At 43.6% G+C, this 19,222-nt stretch overlaps 1 protein-coding gene across 4 annotated transcripts in view; it reads right to left on the minus strand.

Annotated features, from left to right (window-relative positions):
- The window catches only part of MGLL (monoglyceride lipase), a 70,969-nt gene that overhangs the window by 26,106 nt on the left and 25,641 nt on the right, over positions 1-19,222 (minus strand). For all 4 annotated transcript variants that reach the window (XM_074152898.1, XM_074152899.1, XM_074152900.1 and 1 more), the window contains one exon: positions 17,086-17,192. In XM_074152898.1, coding sequence (XP_074008999.1) covers positions 17,086-17,192 — 107 coding nt within the window. The remainder of the gene's footprint in view (positions 1-17,085; positions 17,193-19,222) is intronic.

Consider the following 19,222-nt stretch of genomic DNA (forward strand, 5'->3'; position numbering starts at 1 on the left):
AGCTTTAAAACAGCTGGGGCACCAATTCAAAATGTCAGGGTTTTCAATGAAAAAGCCAGCGCTGGAGTGGAACTGCACACTCCCCTTCCCCTTCCCTGCCCATTTATTCCAAAGCACGGCTGGCATGTGGGTTGGCTCTCTAACACGCACATGCTATTAAGTCCTAAATGACAGCTTGTTTAACTAGAAAACATTTCCATTTTTTCCTTTACAAAGGCCATTCATTTCTTGCTCTTCTATTTGCTTAAAGACGGTTTCATTTGCCCTGCCTGAGAGTTTGCACAACCCGCCTGATTGTTCCCCTCCAAATAGCGCTGCAAGTTAATGACCCACCTCTTGATCTCCGAGCGGGGAGCCTTGCCCAGCGCTCTGCAGCATCATCAAGCGAGCTAGTTACATTGCAAAATCCATACGTCTGCCTAGAATATTTTTATGCTTGAGAAAACAATGGAGTCAGTTCATCTCAGGAAAGGCAGTCCTAATTCTTCCCTGCTAACAGCGGATTAGGCATCAAGAAGAGAAAAAAAAAAGAGGAAAGCTGGATCGTGTAGGAACTCCTTCCATGCTGTTGACTAATGTCTTGGGAGACAGGCACAACTTCCTTTCAAGCCATCTTCAAAAGCTTCCTCTCCATTCAGACCACCCATTGGGAACCCACATCAATAACACAAAAAAAAAAAAAAAAGAATTTAAAAGAGCCATTTTTCATCCAATTTATTTACATGTTAAAATAAACGCAAGTTCCCATATAGAGCAAGGGCTCCCGGTGGGTTCTGTTTAGTCTGTGAGATTCTTGGCACCTGAATACAGCATTTCTCTATTCCAAAGCAATCTTGGCACAGATTTTTTGGTTGTATAATTTTTTCAGCAACTGGCAAATGAATAATAATAATAATGCTTCTAAAAAGTGTGAATCATGTTCTAAGACACCAGCAAGGTGTTTTACCAATTAATCTGCCAAGAGGTCATTAGCAAACCACAGCTTCCAAACTCCTGCATTCAGGGTCACTTCTCCCCACGGGTTGCACTTCCAGTTCTCAATCAACCTGTCCGAAGGGAGCTTTCCCACAGAGTTAAAGAGATTTTCGCTTTTTGCTTCGCTCCTTTGCATTGCCACATGGCAGTGCCACCCTCATTAGAGTGGATTTGTCCCCGTTCCTGACAAGGCATGAAGGAAATACCACTCTTCCAGAGCTGACAGCTTTTTATACCCACTTTGCACAAGCTCAATGGGTGAGCAGCAGGTGGATTATTTGAAATAAGGGTAGGCTTTTTTTGTTTGTTTGTTTGTTTTTTTTAACAGGGTACATCCGCACAGAGCTATAGCTCACTCAAACCCTACCAGACCTGATCGGGACCTTCTTTTCCCAGCAACGCAATTAAGAAAAAACCCTTCTGATTAAGCAGGCCTGGCAGGGAGCATTCCTGGGCAGGACAACCCTGCCCAGCGTGGCAGAGCAGAGTCCCACGGCTGCCAGTTGGCTCATGGCTGGGTGGTATTTAGATGGTGCCTGGGGAAAGTCACGGGGAAGCTAGCATGGCAGAAAATAGCTCTACTAATTTCATCTTGCAGCAAAAGCTGTTGCCCTTTCTTGGTAGAGATTGATTTCAGCATTGTTTCAGCTCGATGCCCTTTTCTCTGTACCTCTTCTCCCTGCAACTCTGAAATCCTCACTACATATATATTTACCAAACAAGTCAGGATCAAACAGGCAGGTTATTGCTTTGTGTGCTCTGTTACTCATTTCAAACTGTGGCTGGTTGACAGCAGACAATGAATACTAGCTGGCAGGTCTGCGCTTCAGTAAACAACACACAGGTACAAGTGTTGAGCTGTTGAAGGTTATGGACCTGTATGTTGCTTTTGGGCTGTGCAAGCTACTTTCCAATCAGCCAGCAAGGGTGTATTTTGCAGCTCAGAAAAAGTTCTCTTCAAAAATCTGGGCAGGATAGGGGCAAGGTTCATGAAAAGGCAGGGGACTGTAATCAAAATAACGGGTTGCATCAGGCACTCTGGGTTCAGAAGAGCCCCCAGCCTCCTCTCCCTTCCCCCAGCCCTCTGCCGAGCTGAGCATGAACTTGGCACCACTGCGGATCTGGCTGCTTACTCCTCAGCCTTAGACAAATTGCCAGGGTCTCCCGGCACGCTTTGTCTTTGATAAATTCAGAAGCAGAAAATAAGTGCAGTGTGGAGAACGTCAATTTTAAGGGATCAGAGCTGAAAGTGTTAGTCTTTGCACAATCTACAATTCAGCTTTTTTTTTTTTTAATTATTTCTGAAGCTAAACAAGAATTCTCAAATTGGAGAGTACTGCCAAGCCCTGAATAAATCCCAGCATTAGAGATGCTGTGGGTATAACAGCTTTCCCTATGAATTGAATCTGCAGACGGTATGTTCAGAGAAATTAACCCCCATGTGCCACAGGACAGGCTCTGTGGCATTAGCTTTAACGCTGTAGGAAATCTCACCTTGTGATTAAATCAGGTTATTCTGACTCATGGGGCAATACTGACAGAGAGTGGAGTAAAGCACAGGCTTAGGTGGAACAAAATAACTTTTCTGCATTGTTTGTGAAGTGGTCAAATTTCCAGGTGCAATCCTGAATACAAATTCAGTCAAAGGACATGCAACCACCAAACTAGTCAACCAGCATGTAATTATCTGACATACGATTGTTTGTTTTCCACCTACAACCCCATTCCTTAGCAGTTCCAAAAGCAAATGCTCAGCATTAGGACATAAGAAAACACGATACGGTTGTAATCTAACCTTTGTTATTTTTATGCCTCACCCCTTTAAATAATGGTGAGATATTTTATTCTAAGCTGCTCTCTTCACTGGCTGAATCTTCCTCTCAGCCTGCAAAGAGCCATTCACAGAAACAGTTCTGCATTCTTGGAGCTCAGGGCTTTTCGGCTGCAATCTCTCTGGAAGTGGGTTGGTATCACGTTTGGATTTTGCCATGAGTAAACTGAGATGTAGTGAGGTGAAGTGTTTTTCCTGAGATCCATGAGGAACCCGTGACAGAGCCGAGTAGGATTTTCTAAATACCTTCTTGCACAGTCTACTACTCAATGCATAACGAGCCACATCCTGATCTGAATCACACGGGATTAATCGTATGATTAATGGGAAGGGCTACCTGCAAGAGAGATCCATGGCTACTAAACTGTTGAAACATCTCAGATAGTAGGGCAGACCTAAAGCTATGTGAAATCCAGGGAAGTCTTCGGAATACGGAGCAAAAAAGCTTTTCTAGTTCGGGTCACTACAATTTGGCCAAAGCTGGCACAGACCAAGATAGTCTACCACCTGAGGACTGGCTGTTGCTCACAGAAATGGGTCGACAAGTTCTCATTCGATGTCTTAGTGCACTACAAAATAGAAACACCTCTGCTGCAACTGCTTCCTTGACCACCAGACTGCACAGAAGGCTTCATAGTGGGCTCCACACACTTTTAGATAAGACTTCTTCCAGCTGGCCATAGGTTTTGCAGGATCTTTTACAATCCTCATTTCGTTTTTGTAAAGAAGGAGGATGCTCAAGGCTGAAAGGAATGTTACTGTGATGCTGGAGAGTCTCATCTGGGTTGGAGAGTGTACCAGAAGCTAACCAGATGTTCTGCTTTACTTTACTAACGCAAATAAAGAGGATCACATTGCCAGAGGCTTTCAGTTATGAAGATTAATTTTTTAAGTTTCTGAAATAATTTTCCCAAATCACCAAGCGTGATTCTCATAGTTCCTTGCACACTCCTTTATCAGCTAAACTGATCTTTTCTTCTCTAAAACAATAGTCCAAGAAATGTTAGCTTCTTTCTGAAATAGCAGAAACAACTTTAAAACCCATGAGTCAAATCCTGGCCCCACTGAAGTGAGTGACGTACTACTGCCGTCAGAGGGTGCAAGTATATATTCTGTGTGTGGAGATGTAGAGCTCAAGCAATTAAGAAACAAAGCCCCAAACCACGTAAGAATCACATTATAAACACCGCTTTAATTTAAAGGCATTCTGAAATTGAAGAGAAGCTGCGGTGCTGAGGTGGGAGCACACACACTGGCACCATCCCTGAAGGAGCAAGAAGCAAAGCTGAGGGTATCTGAGATGGACCAGATGCCCAAAGGGAGAGGAGAGGCAGAACCAGGAATGGTCCAAGGGCTATGTGGTGCATAAGGGAGAGACGTCAGTTAATGTTAACGCTCTGCCAGGCTCCGCAGACGATGCGTGAGACCAAAAGAGAAATACTCTGAACAAGCATGTCGTGGGTAACTACTAGATGGAGAACAGGAAAATACTGGCACTGAACTATATCACCCTAAAGTGGGCAGAAATACACTGGGACAAAAAGTGAGAAGTTTCTAAGAATCAGAGGAGCAAGACCCTGGAACGGCCTGCTCAGCTGGAACAGCGTTTGCTGGCAACCAAATTTGGTTAAAAACTGAGCTTTGACCATTTGTGAAAAGGACTCGGGGATGGTATTTGCAGGAACAAAAGACCAGATAACCCAGGGAGTGTCTTCCTGTCTGTGCTCCTAATAAGTGTATGTTTTAATAAACAAAGAATTGTACTGTTTCAAATTCAAAATGAATGTGTAATAGGAGGAACAGGATTAACTGAAAACACTAGACACTGTAACCAAATATGTTTCTCTGACCAATTAAAAAGGGAAGAATCTGAATATGTGAATCAAAAAAGGATGAATTTTCCCCTCATCCACTGTCTATTTTGCTTCTGGGACTTGCTGCTGCGATATTCAATGTTGGGTTTGCAGTCGCTGGTAGAGAACATTTTGGTTTTTTAAAAAGTCTCTGCATCTTTTTTTAATAAGAAAGATGTCAGTTAGTTTTAGGACTTGTGAGACAGTCCCTTAAAAGGGCTCGTGGTCTGTCACAAATAGAGCGACTCCCAGTAAAATCAAGACGGCTAGTTATTTATGGAGGAAATCCACCAATTTCCATCAGGCATAGGAGCTCTATAACAACAGACCACACTTTATGAATGAGTAAATAAACAATCAAGCAACAACCCTGAGAATGACAAAGTATAAAAAGCAGTATACTGGCTGTTTCTGCATCTTTATTTTGGCAAGGTAATTGCTCCAACCCTCAACCTGGTCTAAGAGGATGGTCCACTAAGGGACATCCACTGAAGACTGTGAAGCTGGGGGGGGGCTGATACCCCACTTGGAAGGAACCTGTAGTTGGTTTAGACCCTGTAACAGCTCATGGCATTTCACAATGCACTAAAACACACAGTGCAGGAGGTTTGCCTGGGGCAGGCCCAGGGAATCTGTTAATAGCAACATTTGCTGAAAAACAATGAGACCGCCAGTTTTGATCAAAGCACACAAATGCATGGAACTTAAGTGAGCCCCCATGACTTCAGACCGCTACTTATGTTGTAAGGAAAATCAATTCTCTCATTCGAAGTTGCAAAAAGTTTTGCTTGCTTTAGTGAGTAATTCCCCCGATGCTGTAGCTGTTCAGTTCAGCAAGAACAATTTTATTCGGTGGTTTCCAATGCAGGTAGGGCACAAAATACATTAAAAATGAAGATGAAATGGCTGGCTTAGGCCATTTATTGACTGGTTATGTGTTTCACTTCTCTTTGTAAAGCTGCCTGTCCTTTGCCTTTGTTCAGTGCAAATAAGAGCTCTCTTTGAAACCACACTCCTTAATAGGGCTGTTCCTCCAGGTTAGTGCTGAACCAGACACTAACTGAGAGGGACTGTGCTCCTTTGGCTCTTGTTATCTATCCAAAAAGGTATTGACGGAAACCAGACTATGTCTTAATCCAACAGGAGTTACATACACAAAATATATTTTCTTCTGTGCTTCTCAAATGATGTTCAGTAAATTGGAACAGTCATTTGTAACTCAATAGGACGACAAACTCCACACCTGTATGAAGATACATTTATAGGAATCATCAGTAATTAGCTTCTGAAACAACCTCCTCCAAATTAGACACATCTGACAAATAAACAATAGGAAAGCTAGTCACATGAATCAAATGCTGTTGCTATGGAAAAATTGTCCCTGTAAAGGTGAAAGTTAAACACGCTTCCTTTTTCTCATTGTGAAAAGACATCAAAAAGCATCTCCCTGAAGATGAAACAGTTTCTCATTGTAGATACCATTAAAGTCTGCTTTTAAGAGGGCCATTTCTTCACCCATTTCTAAACCTCCTGTGCTTTAATTTTGGAAGCAACATCCCAAATGCTAGCAGCTAGGATGCTCTTTGGTTCATAAAGAATAATTGAGGCTGGAAGGGACATACAGAGATTATCTAGTTCAAACCCCTACTCATAGTGTTTCCCATTCAATCAGGTTGTTCAGAGCCTTGTTGAGTTGAGCTTCAAATATCTCCAAGACTAAAGATTTCCCCATCTCTTTGGGTCCTGCTCCAGCTTTTGACTGCCCTCATGGTGAAAACTTTTCCTTGTATCTAACTGGGATTTCTCATGCTGTGACTTATGTCGGTTCCCTTTCATCCCATCACCGTGCACCTCCAAGAAGAGTCTGGCTCTGCTGTCTCCACACCCTCAACTGGGGACTTGTAGACAGCAATAAAATCCCTCTTAGCCTTCTCTTCTAGGCTAAATAAACCCAGTTTTATCAGCCTCTCCTCGTACATCTTGTTCTCCAGTACCCTAATTGTTTTGACAGCCCTCCTCTGGCCTTGCTCCAGTATGTCAATGTTTTTCTTTTACTGGGGAGCAAATTGGACCCAGTGCTTCAGATGTGGTCTCACAAATGCTGAATGGAAGAGAATAATCACTTCCTTTGAATTGCTGACTATAATCTTTCCAATACAGATCAGTATGTGGTGGCCTTCTTCACCACAAGGTCACACTGTTGACCCATGTTCAACTTGTCTGCAAGGATCCCCAGGTCCTTTTCTGCAAAGCTGCTTTCTATTCATTCAGTGCCCACCCTTTAATGATGAATGGGGTTACTCCACCCCAGATATAGAACTTCACAAGCGCCTTTGTTAAAACTTCATAAGGTCCTTGGGAGTCTGTTTCTTCAGCCTGTCAAGGTCGCTGTGAATAGCAGCCTTGCAGCATATACTCACTTTCCACACTTGGGTACCCCTGTAGACTTGCTGAAAGTACTCTGCATCCCATCATCCACGGCATTAATGAAAAAGGTCCACTGATAGTATATGCAACATGTACTTATTAATTTTTCCATTAAAGAATACAGATTCCTCCAACACTTCTTGAGGCCAAAGCCCTTGCTGACATGAGCTAATGTCCTGCCATGGATGTCAGAAAAGGAAATGACCCCTGGAACAAAGTTTGAAGGAAGTTTGATGTCTGTCCAATAGCCCCAGATAATAGACATAGCTAGCAACATGAAACGATCTGTTCTCTCAGCCTTAGCTCTTTAATAACAATCTGGTCCTTGTCCTTCCACCCTCAGCCATCTTGCATGCAGACGTACTCCTACAGCTAGCAAAGCTGGTTTTGGGCGAGCAAGTAAGCTGTTGAAAACATCCCATGAGGTTGCCAACTCCCCTTCAGTAAGAGGAAACGCAGTTACAGGTTACATGCCTGAACCTGCTTTCTGACACGGTGACAGAGTTATCCTGGATTTATCTGAGCATCTGTGAAAGCAGAATTTGACCCTTGATGTGGGGATTGATTTATATATGTAAAGAATGAGTACAGATGACAATTGCATGGATCTTTGAGACAATAAAACAACAGATTTTAAAACGATATGAGCTCAGTTCAGTCAAGGCTATTTCCTCTTCAGTTTCCTTTGTTCACCAAAGTGAACCCTTGGTCCAAATAAAGGAGTTTTTATTCCTGACTATCAGGACCACTTGTCCAAAATTCCTATCACTTATACCCAACTTTATTGGCACCCAACAGAAATTTAGTGGCCCTCTCCTCTTTATCACGGAGGGTATCTCTCATCTGAGATACAGAACCACAGAAGGGAAGCCAAAAGAAGGACTCAACCCTCATGGGAAGAAGGAAGCCTTTTAAGTTTCCCGAATGAATGACACGTCTTTCCTCTGCCATGCAGTCTGTCTCTTAACAGTTAACAGTGACAGGTTGAGGAGCCCAGTCTGGAAGGTGGCCAGAGCCCACAGCTCCACGGTCGGAGTCGTTGTGCTCAAAAGGGAGCACTCTGTTCTTTCTGCTGCTGTGTCCCCTCTCACTGGGGCCCGTTGTTACAGCCTCACGCCTCCTTGTGTGAAGGCCAACAGCGAGGCTTTGTTCAAGAAGCAGCTGCTGAGAAGATGTACTATCTCATGGAATGACCCACTGACATTTCTCCCTCTGCTCATTAGTAAGCAGTGAATAATTAGGAGAACTAGGGCAGATTGCACGGCCCACTTCTTCCAGAGTAAAAAGCCAGCTCCTCAGACCCCAGTGTGTCCCAAAAGGGATTCCCTCATCAAGTGGGCTTGCAGCAAAGCCAGGGGAGCTGCCTCTGTAGCACCTTATTCTCATCACCTGATGGAGTGAGGAAAGAGAACAGCTCGTGCCAGAAGGTGATGGGGCAAGGCTGGAGTATAGGGTGTCCCAGCCCCGCGTCACTTGGAGCTCAAAACCACACCTCTGCTGCACCAAGAGCAAGCCCAGCTCAGCCAGGAGCTGAGCCAAAGATCCTGTTTGACTGGATGATATGTTGCTGTTTATTCAGTGTTCTGTTACAGGGTGGATCTACAGCAGTGGGGAAACGGCTGAGTGGTCGGAGGGAGCAGAGCAACTGGGGGAATTTAAAAAACCATAACCATTCTCTTGCAATCTTTACTGCAGTCCAACATGATCATCTAGTGATGCCCACATGTAGGGGCAGTGATGAAGGAGCATTTGCATTGCCTTCCCCCACATTCAAATGCCTGCATCCAGCTCTGGGTTATAGCACAGAACTTATCTGCCTGTCTTATATCACTGATTATACCACAATTGAATCTGACTTTAAAAAATTACTGGTCAGATAAACAAAGAGGTTGCGTTGAGCAGCCCAGGATTGGTTTGATATGTTTTCATAGCACGGAGTAGATGACACTACATGTCTGATTTCAGGTGCTCTTGCTCCTATGTGTATCCTGTGTGTCTCCTATGTGTCTCTGCTAAAGGTGTATCCAGTCCTCACAATTTCCAAAACACCTTGCCTAAAAAAAAGATGCAGGACCATGCTTTCTCCACTTTTACATCAGCATGGCTCCAGTATTAATCTTGGAAAGTCCATGAAACATAGAAAGTCTCATCCCCTGAGTGGAGTGGAGGAGAAACACCTCTGACTATCCCCTTCCCCTTTCCTAACCCAAGCGTTTTAAGCAAAACACTCCACTGCAGCTTATGTGTGCTCTGTCAGATACATCAGCTGTGCGCAGCCTTACTGTCTCTTTTAGTTTGCTGTGGTCTGGCTGCTTCCTGCCTCAACAGTGTTGTTTCATCTGCCTTCACAAGACAAACAAAATAAAAGCCACGCTTGCCATTTCGAAGTCCCAGCTTGTGGCTTACTCTAGAGCATAGGACACTGTAGGTCATTTGCTTTCATGATTCGCCTAGTGTCTCCTTGCGATTGTGTAATTGCTCTCCTCAAACAGAAGCACTGCTTACTAATGCCTGAAAGTAAGGCAGGGACTGGGGGCTGTATGATCCCAGCGTGAATGAAGGGCGAGCACTAAAGTGGCAGAATCACTGCTGAGATGACTTCACCAGAACAAGACTGGGCTGTAACGAGCTTCTCAAAAATAAAAATCATAGTGTGCACACCTCCGTTTAATAAAACCCATCTCAAAGTACTTAAAATTGCCTATTGTGCCACAGGCTCAACAACTCCCCTTGGGCTACACTGCATTCTGATAGAATTATAGGCACATCTCAGCATCATTGTGTCGTAGGAGGTGTATCCAGACCACTTCTTCCTGCACTAGATGTGGCCCTTCTGGGAGGTACTATCTCATGACCACCAACAGAGCCCAGCTCCATGCAGCAATTTGGGACAAAGTAAGAGAAAATACACTACCCAGTTGAAAGAGTGTGTTCAAGAGCTTCTCCAATGCATGGGGAAAGGTGCATCTCTTAGCAGTATGAATCATTTTGCCTATAATTACAAAACCAACCTGTTTTCCTTAGCAAGCTCTCACTGCTGCTCTGAGACCCAGTACTACAAGACCAGTTGACACTGAGAAGAGCTGGAGGTGAGAAGTGACTGGTTTCACTTTGGCTGGAGCTCATCAGTAGTGGACAGGCTGGTCTCCCAGTTCATCTCAAGTTAATTTTGCTTTTTGGTTTTCAAGTTCAGAATTCACGTCTGTGTTAGGAGAAGCACAGACTGCAGCCCCACTTTACATGACAATCTCCACAACCAAAACAGAGGTAGAAAAGGGTGGAAGAAGGAAGTTCACTCAGTAGATATTTGTTTTATAGGAGGACTTTGCCTCAGGTTCAGAGTTTTCTCACTGCCTAAGGAATTACATGGAGTACTGCAGTATCTGAACTCTCACCCTGCAATTACGCTCTGTGGTTTCACCTTCTGCGTGCCCCACACATGCTAAGCATTCCTCACCACTGCCCTGGAAGGCAGATAAGCCTGGCTGCTACCTTTTTTCAATATCTGGAGAAGGAAAAGCTCGGGAGAGCTAGGCTGGCTTGGGACCATACTGAATACAGAGTCAAAACAGGAATAGCTAGCCAGGTCAGAGAGCCATATCCTCCGATCCTCCTGCTAAGAGGAACCTATAGAGGATGCTTGAAAGAGAGAGCATGAGAGGTGGGGCAGACCAGCCCTATCCCCTCAGTTTCCGTCTCTGCCCGCACTCCACGCAGCAGACATCGCTGCCCGCTTTTGACGTCACAGCCGTGTTTACGACTCAATCTTCCCCCGGGTTAAAAGGGGAGAACGGATGAATTCCAGACAGGGCTCACGGGTCCATATGACACTTAACATGGATCAAGGGTCAAAGAATCACTTAAGTGTTCCTTTTTATTCCTGTTGGTTTTGCTCTGTCATGAGCTTTCAATCTAGCAGTTTTCAGAGCTGTATGCACAAAGATTTATGTCCATACACTTGTATCATGGTGGGACAGATTAATCACCGCTTAGCAGCTCTCTCTCCACTCCAAAACAATTATCATAAAAGACTGAAAGACAGACAAGTTGAGATAATTTGAAGAACAAAAGGGCTAATTTCCCCACAGGGAATGTACTTGCAAAGTTTAATCTGAAGCTCTCAAGAACTTCCTTCTTCTTTGCTTGACAATCCTAACAAACTATCAGCGGCAAATGCCCCCGCAGCAGTCCTCATTTGACAAACACAAATGGGCTAGGACTCTTCAGATTGGAACCGTTAGGAAAAATACTACAAGAAAGAGTTTTCTTGACTCTCGAAGAGTGGAGTTTTATGCAGAGGAAGTACATAGAGAGAGAAGGGAACTCAACCCAACAGCTGGGCTCTGACTCTCCTGCCCTTGCAGCCACCACTCCCCTCCATGAACTGTAACAGCATTTTCCACACACACCCCTGGCACTTGTGTGTGGGAATCACTCTGGTTTTGCACAGTGCAGACCTCACCGCCTGCCAGCCATGCTACCCAACAGCGGGAGCTCTGCCTGCAGCACGCAGTAGGTTCAGGACCCGCATTTATGCATGGGGCTGGGCAGCACTATGAACTTCTCCGGGAACAACAACTTTCATGACTTCAGAAAAGGTCCAAAACAGGATGCACTAATACAGATACACAACTAGTGTGATATTCTCTTTCCTAAGCCAGGGACAGCATCTGTCTAAGGATGAGCGCATGGGTAGCAATCCAGCTGCTCCGAGTACAGCTGCTGGTGTGGTTCAGGTTGTGCAGCTTCAACTGCCAGCAAATCCCAGTTCTGTTTGAGGTTCTTCCTGCTGCAGGGGCATGAATGAGAACATGGAGAACAGTCTTTTTGCACTCCTGCAAATACTAATGTGTCCAGACCCGTGATTATTTCCAGTACTGCATGCAGAAGGATTTATTTCCAGCAATGTTCAAGTGTTATGCTGAAAGCCAGGAGCCTTTCTCTAGAAAAAAAAAGATAAAAATAAAAAATGCCCACAACCTATCATAAGCCTCCTGTCAAAGGCAAGGCAAACGATCAGTGCCACTCTTTCCTATGTCTCTGCAGAAAAGCAGTTTAAACTTTGCCTGCTCTGGTGAGGTGGAGTCAATCAGGGGAAGCAGAAAGAGAGGAGATTGCTATGGGTAAGCAGGCCCACACCCAGCCTCGTGAGCAGCCACCAAGGAACAGTTCTGCTGCTCTGCGAGCAAACCAGCTCCGAGTAACGCTTGCCAAGGCTTTCCTGACTCCATCCCTGGAGATGGCCCTGAAGCCTGCCTGATCACATCATCAGGGAGCGATGCTCTCCAGGAACATTCCCTCGCGCTGGGCTGCATGAGCTGTTACTTCTCACTCCCAGCACTACCCTAATGCTTGCTCTTATTAATGCTGACATCCTTCTTAGTCATTTCCCCCCCTCCCAGTTTGACCATGTTTAGTCCTTTTTAACCTTTCTGTGTAGATCAATCCTTCCTAGTGCTATGAATAAATAAAAGCCTTCTGTTCTCATCAACAAAATGGTCTTTTAACAGTTGCAAGAACAACATAGCAATCACTTGAAAAAAAAAACAAAACCAAAACAGCTAATATTTGATGCATTTAAAAATCTCTGCTCCGGGTTTTTTCTACTTTCTTAGAAATAAGTCCTTTGTTAAATAGAGAAAACGGTGGGAAAATTAATGGGGAGCACAAGCAGCAGTAGGTGTCTGAGAGAGACCCGCTAACCCATCAGAAATGCCCACCACACCCAAAGTAGCAGCAGGGCTGAAAAAGCAAGCTGAACTTCAGTTAGAAACATCTAAGGAATATGAATAAACTGTTAGAGCTGCAACCTTTCCCTTTGCTTTGATCTGACATTACACATAACTCGAGAGTGGGAAATGCAACAGCTTCAAAGAGGGTCACAGAGTCAGAGGTCTCCACGTACCAGGACAGGTAGAGGTTTTACTCTGCCTGTAGAGAGAGGGACGTCGGAAGGGCTGTCCTCAAGCCCCTAAGGAATAGGAACTGCTGCTGGGTTAGAGCTAAGTATTTCACCTTCCTCATCTTCCCATGAGAGCCACATTACCCGTAAGAAGCATCAGCAAGTCCAAGTGAAAAAGAGGGTCAGTGCCACTACTGTTACAAAATGTAAGAGAAGCAAATGAATTTTTGTGGCTCTTGCATCTTGGAATTGCTTTTGTAACTGCTGTTAGTTGACATGTACTTTTGAAGGCGAAATTGCGGTTGTTCTGGGCTCTGGCCGTGTAATGCAACCATAGAGAGTAAGATCTCAGCAAATGAGATGTTACAGGAAGAGAGATGAGGATAGCTGGAACATCATGTGCTTTACCAACTGAAAATGCTTGGTATGAGAAAACAAAGACACATTCTCTATCCTTTATTCTCATTTTCCTTGGCTCTCAGCTTTACAGATCCCTAAAAATACTGCATTATAACTAAAGGAGCTGCAATCTGCCTGCGACTGACTGAAGAATTACAATATCACTCCACTTTGATGAATCTCCCACGGGTATTCCTTCTAAGAGGGCTTTCCTAAATTGATTGCCAATAATCTAATGTGTTTGCCTGTCTCTTTTTTCTGTCATCAGAATGTTGCCATAATAAAGGAATAGTGATACAGAAAAGAAATGGAAAAAGTGAGATGTCATTTCAAAATACCTAAAGCTTGCAGAAATGTATAGCAAGGTCATCCCAGCAGCCTTAACTCTTCGTTCATGAAGCTGCACGCCAAGTAAACCCAGAAACCACGGGAACCTGTTACCTGCCTATTAAAAATACCATATAAGAGACCACAGAAAAAAATGCTATATTACAAAGAAATACCATTTTCCTCTTTCATGGGATTGATGTAAAACAAAGCAATTTAACAATATTAGATGTAGGGTTAAGAGGTCTTCTGGAATTAAATTTTCACCACCGCTGTGGAAATTTTCTAATACATATCTATGAGGTCCAGCAGTCTAGGGATTACTATGAAATACCCAAAAGACTAAATGACATACTAAGAGAACTGAACCAGTGATACCTTATAAGGGGCAATACTAAGACACAAATTTGGGTGAATACTGTTACTCTGTGAAGTGCCAACCTTTTTGCTGAAGCCTTGCATAACAGGAAACCATGGTGCAGAGCAGAGATTTAGAGCCAGCGCGTAAGCTCCTACAGACTCAGCAATATAAATGGAAATAATTTTTCCTTCTTTTGACTGAAGGATAGACACAATATAAATGAGTCAAGTCACGCATACTGCAGCCCTAGTAACTTCCCAACTCATTTGGGAAATCATGCTAGCCACGCTGTGGAAGTGCATTAATGATCTCACGGATAATGCTCCTATATTGGGAATTTTATCCATGAGAATACCAGAATCAGAATAAAAGTCCAGGTTGGGAAATCTACACCAAGCTCATAAGACTGAGAGCCACTGTAAGAGATGGAGAACAGAAAACACTTATTTTGCTAACACAATTGAATAATTAATATTATCCAAAGATATCCAAAGGACAGGACATAAAGAGGGAACACACTGGTGAAGTGATTTGGAATGGACAAAATGGCGGAGGAAAGCTATAAAATTCCCAGTCTGATCAGAGCAAATTTGGCAATGGAGATGTTTATGTCCTTCAGCTCTCGCTGGTATCCAGCTTGGGCCATATTCCACCAAACAAAGTTTATCCTCACCGCTTACCTCTTTAGGCACAAAGATTAATTTACAGACCCTAAAATATGTTAGTTGTCTTTCTAACTTACAGTGAATCTAGGCTCAGTTAAATTAGCTCTTTGTGTAACACAACTGTGTTTCCATTGTTCTGCTTTTGGGTTCCTCTTTGCCCTCTCCCCATTGCCGATGAATAAAAACCAAACTGACTTTACAAAGAAAACGGTAGGTTTGACAGGGAGAATGAAGTTGTTAACTGGCCTGAGCATCCAGATTTGTACTAATTGAAGTGAAGTAATTAATCCAGCAACATCAGTCTATAGAAAAAAACCCCACATGAAATATTAATGCATCTCTAGTCAAAAAGATATTAAAGGAAAAAGAGAGCAGCTTTAACCAAACATGCCTGACAGGAACCTTCACCCCAAAGGTTCTTCTCCATCACCAGAAGAGGCATTCTCTGTATCAAATCCATGCAATAAATAAAATGTTTTATCCTTTTTTTTTTGTTACTTCAAATATTGTTATTTGAACTCTACTTCTTGAAACCTTTATCAGGTTTCAAGGGAATGAGGAACTAAGGCACGACATTAAGCATGCACAGGGAGCAACCGCAGTCTCTCGTAGGCCCACGGTGGCTCTGAACAAATTGCTTCTGTGTCTTGGAGTTCAGTAACTTTTTGTGTATATTGTCTGTGATCTACTCACAGCAGCTGCAGAGTGGACAACACGTGGCCTGTTCCGTTGCCTTTCTCATGAACTTTACACCATACAGATAATCTGAGAGGAATGGAGACACTTTCTACCGGATTACTGCAGACTCCTTCTAGCCTACGTCCAACTCAGAGGGAAGTGTATTGAAACAAAATGAAAAAAATCAACACTTAGAAATACTGTGGGAAAAAGAGACTCTCATGGTCAGCAACAATACTTCCGCACCAGTCAAAGGCCTTTGTAAAGCCACCCCTGAATGTGGCATGTGGAATGTGGCAGTTGTCAGAAAAATCACATGGGATTTATTTATTTTCCTTGCAAGCTGTCCTGAGGACTAGGTATTCTCTTTTTCAGGGAAAATATAGGGTTCATTTTTGCATATTAAGTGCAGCGCTGTGACTGAAAGGCAGTCATGAGAGCAAATGCAAGGGGAAGCCTTGGTCATCTGGATTTGGTAAGGTCTTGCCTTTCCTCTCGCAGACTAAATGGTGCAATGCCTCACATGCTCTAGCTCCTACAACATTCAGGATCTTCAAGCTCAAATTCAGCAGTCCTGTCTTTGAGGAGATCTAGGGGCAGGTTTGAGTCTCAGCTTCAGCCAAGTAAACTGCAGTATACTTTCCAATGTTAGTGGGGGATCTGCCAGAAGGAGATCCGATTTACACTAACTGAGATTCACCCCATTTCAACCTGTCAGCTCAGAATTTGGCCTTGCTTTTTGTTCCACTACCATCATTAATCCCATTGATTCATTTTGCTAATATCTAGAGTAACTCTTGCAGGAAGGCAGCAATCTGCAATGATAAAAACAAAGCAAAGTCTTCTATGCACAAGGAATTAACGAAGTTGTAAAAGTCAGGTGTGACAGGAGGCTACCAGAGAACCAGAACAGATGGTTCAAATATGTTTGGGATGTTCAAATATGGACTGGGATGTCCGAGTTCACACGCTGCAGGAGATCTGATGGTACCCAGCATATCTGTGCCACAGAATGGAGCACAGAGCGGAGATCTTCAAGCCAGAAGAGGCTGGGACACTAAGTCTACATGGCACAGCACTGCCCAGACCAACTGGCTGAGGGCTGGATATATCAGCCTTGCATGCACTCCTCAAGCTGTTTTCTCATCAGAGTTGAGGTGTGTACAGCCAGCTCCAGTGCCTCTGCTGGACTGTGGAGATGTGGCCAAAGAAAGACCTGTGATGTCTCCATGCCTGTCCATGTCCCAGGGGTGCAGCAGTCTAGTTGTAGTGGTGTGTGAAAGCTGTGCTGTCATTTCAGCCTCCCCTCTGGGATCATTCAGGACAACAAGCATGGATCCAACAGAAATGGCTCCTAGTCCAACTTCCACAGTAGATAATAACTCCTCATCCCCAAGATACAGGTGAAAGAGAAATAATCCTTAGACAGAGGTTAAAATATCACCATAATATCAATGACAAGGCTGAGGAAAACTCAAGGAACAGGGATAGCTTTTTTACAGATTCAATATACAGATCTTTACACAGCAACAGATGATCCCTTTCTCATTTATGCTAATGTGTAAATATTTTATTAACTCTTCTCTCTTTGCTGAGGGGCTTTAATGGCATTTGCTTCAGCAAAGTCCTAAGCTGCTGTAAATCAAGTACTGTTTTAGGCTACTCACCATGGTCATGGGCAAAAACAAACAAGTTAAGTCCTGTCAGCCTCTGGGCCAAGTCATCATAGCGGCCGCAGTGTTCCCCAGCGCCATGAGCGATAAACACGAGGGCCCTAAATGGAGCATTAAGGTATAAATCATTAACTTGGCAATCAACACGCAAAGGCTTCAGAGCTGCAAGTAAAAACAGCATATTCAACTTAGCAACAGCATTTCAGACATCAGCAAATATAAGGCAAGTATATTGTGACTGCGGTGGGTTTTAACAGAGGAGAACCTACCGCCATCCTGACCTGCCATTGACCTGGTGTTCCCCAGGTGTGAGCAGGACAGACCACATGGAAGTCAGCTGCTCATGGGACAGACACTTCTCTTTCCCATTTGTCTGCCACCACGGGCTGCTGCAAGTTGAAGATGCAGGTGGGCATCAGCATCAGTCCTTGAGGTGGATAACTCTGTCTTGGGCTTGAGGCATCTACATTGCTCCTAGAGTGTAAGTGTTGCCATTGATTTCTTTGGGGATTGGTACGTCTTCATGGTTTCAAATGCATATGTATTGTCCTTAACTTTATAACTTGCAACATTGTCTGATGCTACAGAGCACTCTTAAAGATGAAATTTCAGGTAAAGAATAGGTTTCAAGCAGAGTCCAGAACTTCAGTTGGAGTTTGGAATTTTACCTTTTGACCCAAATTCTGTTAATTTTACCACTCCGGTTTCTGCAGTTGCTTCACTTTGGTGATTAAATTGACTCTCATATAGCCACCATACAACCACAGATAGGGATCATAACAAAGCCCCAGTCTAATAGACACTTCTTTTTTAAAGACATACAAATACTTATCTTTGAAGATTCCAGTTTTGCCAATGATACTTTACTTTTACTGGAACGGAATCAAGTGAGAGCAACTGAAGTTGAATGAACTTTTCCAGTATTTTTACAGGGAAAAGTTTGTATAGAATTAGACTAGAACTATAGCAGAAGTGGCAATGAAATTACAGAAGTTTTGCTGAATTCGACAGGTGACTACTTAAAATCCAGCTTTGGCAACAAAAACATAACTTGTTCATTTAAAAGTACCATCTGTCATTGCAACATCAGCAACCACCAAACAGTTTGAAGGCTACAAGTTAGACATTTTTGGTACATTAACAGTGAAATATTAAATGAACTGACAACAAAAAATAATGACAGCAGTTTACAGCTAGTGAATTCCTCAACTTTATTTTGATTGAGGTTTTGAATACATTTTTAAAGAGTGTATTCACTGCAATAAATGGCTTTGGTCTTAATATATCTAAACTCAAAAAATATGTTGGATGATGTGAAAACTCCTGCTCTAGCTCTTTGATTAGCACTTGCTTCAGAGTATTTGCTCATGCTAGACAACTTGAAAGCACACCCATCGAAACCAGAAGGATTTTAGAGACACACGGCAAACACAAAAGCAGCAATGCAAAGATGCTCTGGTATCTGTCTAATACTAATTAGCAAGGCTGAGGCTAGGTCATGTAGCATATTTAACTTGCTATGCCTTACAAATGTTCTTTAGCATCACTGAAGGTTTCAAAACGATTAGTGTGGAGCAGTCATTTCGTCCTTTGCCATCTTCCCCAGTCAATAGATTTGTCAAGTTATCAATGCACTTGCCAGACAGTTTGATGTTCAGAGTTCAGGGTCTATTATTATAGCTCCAAATACTGAAGAAACGGAGAGATTGCTCATTCCACAGTGGAGAGTATTAAATTTTCTGCAGCTGAGGGATCGTGGCTTTACGTGTCCCACCTCTCCCAGACCCAGGCAGCCCAGCAGAGACACTGTGGCCAGTGCTGGAATAGTGAGTCGTTATTCTATATAAGCCCCTGAAAATTGGAGGCACCATCCAAATGCTTCTGCCTCCAGCTACGCATAATGATCTGGCATCTCAGCCCTGGTCCTGGGGCACCTAAAGAGACCCCACATCACAGTCCCCACATCTGGGGCTGGCAGAACTGCCAAACATTCCAAAATGCAGAAGGGACGGGGGGTGAAGCAAAGCCAGGCTGTTATCCCCCAGGCTCCAAGCTCTGCGGCACAGCAAGCAGTGGCACTGCATGCACAGGACACCGATGCAGAAACTAAGGAAATGCGAGAGAAGATTCC

The sequence above is a fragment of the Numenius arquata genome, chromosome 8 (assembly GCF_964106895.1).
Source record: "Numenius arquata chromosome 8, bNumArq3.hap1.1, whole genome shotgun sequence".
Classification (NCBI taxonomy): domain Eukaryota; kingdom Metazoa; phylum Chordata; class Aves; order Charadriiformes; family Scolopacidae; genus Numenius; species Numenius arquata.